The sequence below is a fragment of the Alosa sapidissima genome, chromosome 6 (genome assembly GCF_018492685.1).
Source record: "Alosa sapidissima isolate fAloSap1 chromosome 6, fAloSap1.pri, whole genome shotgun sequence".
Classification (NCBI taxonomy): Eukaryota; Metazoa; Chordata; class Actinopteri; order Clupeiformes; family Clupeidae; genus Alosa; species Alosa sapidissima.
The window spans coordinates 15,634,177-15,644,266 of record NC_055962.1 but is presented as its reverse complement, the minus strand read 5'-3'; the positions used below and the strand labels follow the sequence as shown (position 1 = coordinate 15,644,266).

Sequence of the window (10,090 nt, the reverse complement as noted above, 5' to 3'; positions counted from 1 at the left end):
AGCCTGACATAGGGGGAGGTGGCTCCTTCATTCTTTTAACATTGTCGGTCATATCTTCTGAAGTATCTTGATTGTCCATCTGTTTCTACCTTATCTGTGAGATTTACACAAGCTTGTTTCCTAAATATTTGACTTTACTCTGTTTGAACAGCCTATTAAACAGTGACGGGCAAATTAAATCATAAAAGAGATACATTTCTTAGTATGAAAAAAGAATATATATTCTTCTATAGAGAATATATAAATATATAAATTATGTATCAGCAAGGGAAAACACTAATAATTCTAAAAAAACACAACACCCATCATGTTTTAATAAATAAACTGCTGGATACCTTTATTGCAATATTTTTAAATCAGAAAAACAGCTAGACGTCACAGATTTTATTCCATGCCAATTTCAATGTCATTCGTACACCTTGCAATAACTAAAACACAAACATAAAACCCAGTCTGGCAAAAGTATGTTTTTACAATTCATTGAAAAACAGAAAACAATGTAAATCCACACAAATATTTTAACCGTCATATTATTTTAGTAACACAAACACACACACACACACACACACACACACACACACACACACACCTACCACCCTTCATAGATAACATTCATGACACCATGATGTATATAAAATATACTGGTCCACTCTTCCCAATGCAAAATATTGATCATTAAAAAAAATACTTGTATTTGTACTTGTGCAAACATGTATGTATTCTTGATTGATGACTGTAGAGCTTTAGATTTTGATTTTTACATTTTACATTCTGAAGGGTGTGGGTATGTGTTTGGTCATTCCAAAAGAATACCACAAAATGCATCAGTAGAGAAGTCTAACTGCAAAGGCCCACAATGTTCAATAAAGTTCACTAGCCATCACTTCCTGAGACTGTTTTCAGACAGACAGCAGTCTTAAAGGCACTTCTGAGAGATTACAATATAAAATACATATTTTGATTAAAAGCAAATCTCCATCCCTATTTGGTGTTTAATCATGAAGGTAAACAGAATTGGCAATGATAAGCATTTGGCTAGCGCTTCCTTTGACTCATCTAGGACATATTGGCGACTATGAGGTTTGAAATTGCTGGTGATCCAATTAACAGTATTGGCATTGTAGTGCTTCATAAACACACGTGCATCTTCTAGTTATTCCAGATTTCATTGGCACACACAGCAGTCCAGAAAATCCACTCCAGAGTCATTCCAGAAAGTTCTCTAATTAGCTGTTCCAGGATTTTCTGTTCTCACCCCGACGGGCTCCACCAGCCCCTTCCCTCTTTGCCATGGCAGTGAGAGCTGCTAGGTTGGTGTTGGAGGCAGAAAGCCTGGTACTGGAACCCGACAAATTGGTGCTGGAGATGGACAGGTTGGCTGTGGACTGGGACAAGTTGTTACTGGAGCCTGAGAGGTTGATGGTGGATGTCGAGAGGTTGGTGCTGTGGCGCTTCTTCCTCTTCCGCTTCGCCGTGCCCTCTGCCCGGGCGACCCTGTCTGGGCGCACCAGCACACCGTAGCCGGGGTTGCACTGGAAGTATTGTCGACCATTCACAGAGCCGTCATTCTTCCCTGTAGGAAGGATGATATCAAAGAAGATGATGGATAGATGGAACAACACCATTACACCAACAGAATGACATACAGAACAAGATCAATCACCACGTATTATATTATTAAGGTGTTTCATATAGTGTATAGGTCAGATAGTCATAGTCATAAACTATAATTGTAATATAATTGATGTGAATCCTTAAATTTTAATCCTTAAAATAAGAATCGACAAAACAACGTGTTACATCAAATAAAACATATTCAGCACAACCCTCAAGTTCAGTTAAAACCCTACTAGTTCTGTGCCCATTAGTAAAACCCCCAGGACCAAGCTGCATACCTGCTGGAACATCCAGCTCCACACCGACCCAGGTGCCCTCAGCAAACTCCGTCGGTCCTACATAGCGCACAGTGCCATGCTTATTGGTGCCCACGGTTACATACACATCTTCCTTCAACCAGTCTGGCAAGGGGCACTCTGGTCCTTCCTTTTCCTCAGTGCCTTCCTCCGTGTCCGAGATGATCTCCAGCCTCTCCAGGGGATCTGAGATGTCCAGCAGACTGCCACTCTCTCCCTGATCTCCGGACTTGTCTACGATGCCCTTGAAGGACTTAATGTCCGAGGTCTTGATCTTCTGGATTTTGAAAGGGTTACCAATGGCCGCAGCTTTGGTTGGAGCCTGCTTGGTGGTGGACGGAGGCTGTGTTGATGCCTCCGATTGCTGGGTCAAAGAGGAAGCTTGCGAGGGGCTTGGAGAGATGCCTGCTTCTGCATTTTGAGGGCTTTGGGAGTCAGTTGCAGTAGGTGTATCTTTGGAAAGGGCTGGGGGCTGTGGTTGTGCTGGAGATGTTGGAGGACTAGGTTCCTGTGCCACTTCTAAGGAAGTGTCAGGGACTGTGGGAGGATCTGGCTGGAGGGTACCAGAGTGGGGCACCTCGGGGGGAGAGGAGGGTGGGGAGCTGGGGGAGGGCTGAGTTTCTGCTGGGGCAGGAACAAGGCTGGAGGGGGGCTCTTCTTCGGGGGAAGGATCCAGGTTAGTGGTGTGGGATTCCTCTTGAGACGCTAAAGAGGATGTTACATCAGTCTCAGCTTCAGAAGGAGGAGGAGAGGGAACTGGGGGAACATCAGTGGGTTCCTCCTGTGTGGTAGAACTCTGCGGTGGGATTGTTTTGGTCTGGTCCTCTGAAGCTGGGAATGACTCTTGCTGCTCATCTTTGTCACCATGGCCAACCTGAGGCTCTTCAACCTCATCTTTGTCAGTATCATCGTCAGCAGTTTTGATTGGAGGGGAGAGAGGAGTGCCCATCTCTAGGTCATCCTGATTGGTTGGCGTGGCAAAGCTCTCGGACCATACTGCGTCTGCTACGCTGGACTTTGAGCCAGAGGTTGAAATGGGTGCTTCAGACAGGGTTCCCACGGAGATGCTTGTGGACATGTAGCCACTAGACACGTCACTCACAGGGCTGGGGGTGGGTTCCTCCGGCTCCAGGCCAGATGGTGGCGGGGGAAGGGCCTCCAGAGATTCTGATTGGTCTTCTGCTGCTGAGGCCTCTGCTTTGACCTGAGGAAATGTTCCGAAAAGCTATATCATAAATAAGAACTTATAAATCCAAATACAGTTCCTTGAGGTGCATGGAACTACAACAGTTGACACAAGTCCTGCACTATAGCATACTGTGTTATCTAGATCTCCACTATCTCTTTTTATCTAGAGCTGACATTTACCACAATCTTTAATCTAGTTAGCAAACATAATAGGTTTCATTAGCTCACTCCAGGCATTACAAAAACAAGACATTGCAGAACCTTTATTTTCAGAATTTCAAGTCTAAAACTGAAGAGACGGACACAGAGTGACGGAACACAACAGAACACAGAAGAACACAATAAGGCTGAGAGATATACCGTTGTCATGGAGATGTCAGTGACAGCTGCCTCTGAGACGCTCGGCTCCATGTCGAGTGAGCTGAAGGCGGCATCATCCATCTGTGGAGGGGAGGAGACTGGAACGCTGGGGGCTTCATGTGGAGGTTCCGAGGGATCCTCTGGGATCTGCTCCTCTTCCGGAGTCTGGGGGACCTGCAAACAAAGAGATCACACTGGAGATCCGAGGTGCTACACCATGACTTGACTCATGATAATACATTTAGTTTCAATTGATTGAAGAGTACCAACACTGGGAAAGCAATTTGAAAACCAAACATTTCAGAAAAGGTGTGAATTTAGCTTTTAGACAGAGAAGGAAATTATGCACGTTGAATACACAAAAAGGGAGAAATATAAGTAGAACTCTGCAATCACACAGTGAGCAAGAGAAAACACACTTACTATTTTTACAGTCCCAAGGTTCTCATCAAGGCTCGCAGACTGTACTATAATGCGAGGAACATTCTTTAGAGAGAAAGTAGAGAAAACAATCAGGCTTGAATACCAAACTTAGATTAGATACATGTAGAGGAATCGACCATTTTTATCATTTGAAATTACTAGATGTGAATGAGGAGAGGGATCACCAATGATTAATGCGGCATTTATTTTTCCAACCCTTCAGAATAAATGCCTGAGACTGAATTGAAAAAACAAGCAACAAAATAAATAAATAGCGTGCAAAATCAAATGTTTATCATTCATTAGGAAACATGGTCGAATTTTAGGTCAGATCAGAGTCAAGATCAGATCATGGATCCTAAAATACAAAATGAATGTTTGCCACACAACTTATTCCATTGTTCAATTTCAAGACTCCACACTCAGAAAGTACTGGTCACCTTTTGTTCTTCATGCCCAATGTGTGTAACAGCAAAGCTGTGAATGCCCAGTAAAAGGTATGGTTAGACTACAAAACTTTCTGAGTCTGGAGTGTCCTTGAAAGGACATGTGGCATTTGGCCTTTTGTGTGTTACACCTACTGCCCCCCCGGTAAAGAGGTCAAACACAACTACTCTTGCTTCCTCAGGGTCCCTGAACGCCGGCCTATCAGGCTCCACCTGCAAACGAAACCACCAGTGTCCTCATGACCCTCTTAAACGCTTAAAAAACATGCTTTAAAAATGCTTAAGAATGCACATGCACTCAACACTTATCACAAATACTCACAGCAACAGTCATAAGCAGCACCCATACCCACACTCATACCTCATGAACTCACCGGCCACTCAAACAGATAAAGAGGGCAAAGGCCATATACAGCACTGAACTCATTCACTCTTTATGCATTACCTTAACCAGTAGTTGTGACCACCACTTACTATGGACACTACATGACACGTATAATCTCCATCCCCTATAGACCATGTCCACACATAGCATATACAGTATGTATGTAGCCCAAAATGCCCCTTCTCCCTGAAAACACTAATATGTTGCCCTCTCTTCCTTATGAACCACAGTATGCAGTAAATATAAGCCTCATTAGTTAGCTCAAAGAAGTATGTCATTTGTATATTAGTCATGTATGTAAGTTTGTCATTTAGGAAATGTTAGTCATAAACAAGCATGTTATTTGAAAAATTGCAGTCTTGTTATGTAAGTATGTCATTTGGAAAACCGGTATGTTAGTCTTACATATGTTAGGCTACATATGTCATTTTGTGATATGATTTATGATAAGATGTATAAATCTTTCATTTCCAATACATTAATAAGTTGTGTACTACTTTCAGTAGCAGACTTATTCTAATCCCACTTTCTCATACATAAAGCCTGCTGGCTGCAGCAGGGCACTGAGTCCTGTGGTGGGTCCCTGCCTGCTGGCTGCAGCAGGGCACTGAGGGCCTGTGGTGGGTCCCTGCCTGCTGGCTGCAGCAGGGCACTGAGGGCCTGTGGTGGGTCCCTACCTGCTGGGAGAGCGAGGCGGGGCGCAGGTCTTTCTTCTCGTCTCGGCGGGGGAACAGGGACTTGAGCATCTTGGGCACGGGGGGGACCAGGGCTTTGACTGGGGAGAGATAAAAGGCAGCCATGCCTGAGAGACCTGCATGGGATGGGGGGGTTGGAGGAGGAGGAGGAGGAGGAGGAGGAGGAAGGAGGATGAGGAGGAGGAGGAGGAGAGGAGAGGAAGAAGACGAAATATGACCAAGACCAGAACCATGGGCCAGGAGAAGCAGAGGAAGTTTCCATTGGAGAAAAAGAGGAGTCAGGAAATGGACAACAAAAAGGAGGAGAAGGAGGGAAGGGACAGAGAGACAAGTGTCATGTTGACAAGCCACCCAACACCAGCTGCAAGCATTGTCATGACAACTGCACAGAACAAAGGGAGAGTATGGGCGGTGACATCTATGGATATTGACTGTCGGTGAGGATCATTAGACAAGCTATTGTGGGGTTCATCAGCATTTTTTACTTTTGTACCAATTCCAATTTCGTTTGAAGACACTAAATCCAATCCACAATTCAGGACAGATGAATATTCTCAATCTGCTGTTAAATCAACATATGGAGACATTACTTAAAAATTAGAATTTAAATGAGAAGGATTTAGTAAAAGAGCCAATAAAATTATCATAACAGATGTCATCTGAACAACAACAACAAAAAAAAAAAAACAACAGTTGCCTTTTTATGTGTATTGGCATTGCTTTTACAACTAAGCAGGAAGCAAAACACACAATGCCCCAAAAGTGCACCCAGGCCATTCAGGACAGATGGGCGAGCCAAAGCATGGATGAGTTCACAGCAAATACAAGATGGAAGGCAACATGTGGGAAACACTATACTGCACTGAAAGCGGTTTCCCATGAGAGCAATGTGATCTTAATCAGCATTTTAAAATACCTCCACCATGTAACTCTTAGAGACCCCCCCCCCCTCCTCAGTATCATGACTGTATCACTGAAAAGGCAAACAAGAACTTGCAATCACCAACAGCACAGTTGGCACTGATAGAAAGCTTTCTAACAAACTCATGTATTTTGGTAATATAATCATATGTGCTGTGAAAGGTTTTTTTATTTACAGTTCTGGAAAAAAATAGGAGACCACTGCACATTTTTCTGATGTCATCCTACGGTTGCTGAGTGACATTCAAATTTTTAATATGACCGCCAACTCATTTGAATGTCACTCAGCAACCGCAGAATAACATCAGAAAAATGAGCAGTAATCTCTTAATTATTTTCAGAGCTGTATATATATACATATATGTATGTATATTTGCGGAAATGTAGTTTCCGTTGGAACAACAGGTGTGTATACCTGTCCTTCATATGACCAAAACTATGAACATCTATGGAGGATAATACAAGTACTAGTACTAGTGCTTATAAAAACATGCTTTAAAGTTGTCTGTTGCATATTGTCTATTCAAGGTCAAACTGCAACACAACTGAAATTCTGTTCTTTACTGGCAGCCATTTTAGGTACAAGCAACCTCCTAACTGATGAAGTACAAACATGTAAACATCTCTGGCTAGAGAACATATGCGTCTCAACAGACAAATGTCAGTTGTGAAGACACACATGTGTCACACCTGAGAGGGAGAGGAGGAGGAGAGGAGGAGAAGAGGAGGAGGGAGAGGATGGTGGGAGTTACCTGGGTCAGTGCCCGGGCTGCTATGCAGGCTTGTGTTTGGGGGCGTGGGGCTCTTGAGTTGAGGGGGCGGGAGTGCAGACACGTCCTGCTGGCTCTCCCAGGGATTCTGGGAAGGATCAGGAGAGAGGAAGAGAGCGAGTGTCAGCTCAAAACCTGAGAACATTTACACTTCAAAGAGACCCATAGACATAGGTCCTCAGAATCAGTGTTTCAACAACCTGACCTGTTGAACCAAAGGCCATGCTTGTGTATTTGATTAAACTTCCAACTGGCTACTGACTACTGGCAAAATATGTCAATCCTCTATATTCTGGGTCACAATATATGAATGTAAGTATGTAAGAGACACAATTCAATAAAACAGTCATATGGGGGATTGCAAGAATGTGAGTACACCTCAAGATAAGCTTATTTGAGCCTCACTTTGATGATGTGTGGGTCATGGTTGAAGGAGGAGAGATCCTGGCGACTCCCTGAGAGCTGTGAGGGGAGGAATAGAAAGAGGAAGAAAGGTTAGGAGTGAGGAAGAGGTGGGTGAGGAGGAAGCGCGTGTGGAGGTAGAGTAGGGGGTGCATCATGAACTCACCCTGTTAACACTGGGAGAACTGAGACAGCGCCTTCGGATTTTCCCTTTGGCAGCCAAGTGCTCCTTCACGGCAACTTCCTACAGGTGTACGAACACACGCACACACACACACACACACACACACACACACACACACACACACACACACACACACACACACAGTCAAACAGAGATCCACGCAAAGACGAGAGAGAGAGAGAAAGAGAGAGAGAAACCAGAGCAAGAAATGAAGGAGGAGAGTACATAGTTGAACATTGCATTAAAATCATTGAAGCTTTAGTGCATTGTTTGTTGTGACATCCTACAACCATTCTAAATCAAATGAGCACAGTTGAAAGAGCAATGCTATCTCTTCAGGTGGTGACCTTTGCCCTCTGACCTGTCTGAGGCGGTCCAGGGTGAGGATGTTCTCCACGGCCAGCACGCTACGCAGGTACTTCTCGATGGCCGCCTCGCTGTCCGAGGACTGGGGGTTGTCAGCGCTGGCGGCCATACGCACCAGCATGTCCCTGTCCTCTGGACCCTGGGAGTCCTGAACACAACACAACACAACACAACACAACACAATATACACACACACACATGCACGCACACACACACACACACACACGTCCATGTTCTTAGCCTTTTCATGGATAACATACTGCATTTCAATTAGTGTAAATATGTATGTACGTGTGTGTGTGTGTGTGTGTGTGTGTGTGTGTGTGTGTGTGTGTGTATGTGTTAAGGTCTGAGTATGGTAATGCATGGACTCCTGTAGGTCCAAACTTTAGTCCCTTAATCTTCTACACTCATATTATCTAACTTATAATTGAACTTTTATCACCATAACAGAACACATAGCATAGCATTCTGATGTTAAATCAACATTGAATCTCCGTCTGAATAGAAGCAGAAGAGTTTCTGAGGTCTCACGCACTTTTATTCCATTCAGTGATAACATGACTCATGTTTCAGTGGAAAGTCTGACTCTTCATGTCCCAAGGACACGAACATTATTGGGAGTAAAAGCGGACTGTTGCTGTGAGAGGACTGGAGCCTAACCACCTAATCCCTCATTTGTGTAATGTCACAAACTCGAACGTCAAACAAACATGACACAATGGATTTTGTGCGAACAACATCCTGCATTATATGTTATTATGTGCACATAAGGGGCTATGTGGAGTTTTTAGTATAAAGAGGAAAAAACGCACGCACATCCCGATCTAATCCTGGGTGCTGGACAAAACACTTACGATGAGAGAGAGGGGAAAAAAGTCCGCAACACCAGTATATGCTCCCAAGTTATAGTTTATTTACCGTGACGTTTCGGGCCCACTCAAGCCCTTCATCAGACGTGTCACGTTTGTCGTACGTACGGTAAGGGTTAAAAACCGTGGAAGACAATGGAGGAGTGCTGTGTGATTGAGCTGAAGAAAACTTGAATTCCACATTTCTCCTTTAAAACATAATCATTTTCTATAACACCTCCAGCCCATGTCTTACCCCTGGTACATTGGAGACAATCTCAAAGGTGACACCACATCCTGGAATGGTGCTACGCTGGGACATCTTCTTCAGGAAGCTTTGAGCAAAACCCTGCAGCCACACAGACACACACACACACACACACAAACACACACACACACACACACAGAAAAGTGAGAAATGTAAAAACCTAATGCAATGTAGCACTGTGTATTACATAAAGTGTGTATTTTGTGTGCAGTGTGTGTTTGTAAATGTTTGTTTGATTTAACACCTGTCATCCTGTAAGACATGTTTTCATATCACCAGCCATAAGTGAGAAAGCAAACGTGTGTCACCATGTGAGTATGCGTTTGTGAGTGTGTGTGTGTGTGTTTAAGAATGAGAGAGTGTGGTGACACCGTGTGTGAGGGGCGTGCGTGCGTGCGTGAATGAGAGAGAGTGTGTGTGTTCACTGTGAGGGTTGATCTGTTTTATGTACAGTAGTTGAGAGATTTGTATTGTATTTATCTATTTGTTTGTGTCTGTGTATGCATATGCACGTGTGTTTATCTGTGTTTATATAGGTGTCTGCTTGTGTGTGTGTGTGTGCGCGTGTGTGTGTGTGTGTGTGTGTGTGTGTGTGTATACCTGTCGTCCAGTGAGGCTGACGCAGATGCGTTTGCGCAGCACCAGCTGCATCTGGGCCGGATGACTCAGCAGAACGGCTACGCGCACCGTCAGGTACACCCTCTGGCCCGCACCGCCCCCGCGGCTTAGCTCCACGCACTCGTGCACCGTCGGGTCCCACGAGGCCGCCGCCTTCACCTGGGGTCACCCAGAGGTCACAGGGAAGGTCACATACAGACAAACACGCCATTCATGCTGTCAACAATGATACACTGTAGAGGCCACTATGGGATTATTTTGTTTAGTTCATAAGATATCACTGTTTGCTTCTTGTGGAGG

At 44.3% G+C, this 10,090-nt stretch overlaps 1 protein-coding gene across 8 annotated transcripts in view; it reads right to left on the bottom strand.

Moving 5' to 3' along the window:
- Positions 1–305: 305 nt before the first annotated feature.
- LOC121711159 (kinesin-like protein KIF13B) overlaps positions 306–10,090 on the bottom strand; it is a 33,576-nt gene continuing 23,791 nt past the window's right edge. For 2 of the 8 annotated variants that reach the window (XM_042094516.1, XM_042094517.1), the window contains exons 32-43: positions 9,773–9,949; positions 9,161–9,253; positions 8,049–8,201; positions 7,670–7,747; positions 7,507–7,563; positions 7,084–7,189; positions 5,393–5,526; positions 4,499–4,543; positions 3,885–3,947; positions 3,462–3,635; positions 1,896–3,138; positions 306–1,573 (exon numbers count right to left, since the gene is read on the bottom strand). In XM_042094516.1, the coding sequence (XP_041950450.1) occupies positions 1,227–1,573; positions 1,896–3,138; positions 3,462–3,635; positions 3,885–3,947; positions 4,499–4,543; positions 5,393–5,526; positions 7,084–7,189; positions 7,507–7,563; positions 7,670–7,747; positions 8,049–8,201; positions 9,161–9,253; positions 9,773–9,949 (2,670 nt within the window). In that variant the 3' untranslated portion in view covers positions 306–1,226. Of the gene's footprint in view, positions 1,574–1,895; positions 3,139–3,461; positions 3,636–3,884; positions 3,948–4,448; positions 5,173–5,307; positions 5,527–7,083; positions 7,190–7,506; positions 7,564–7,669; positions 7,748–8,048; positions 8,202–9,160; positions 9,254–9,772; positions 9,950–10,090 lie in introns of those variants that run through there. The other 6 variants (XM_042094519.1, XM_042094518.1, XM_042094520.1 and 3 more) reach the window with 6 other exon arrangements.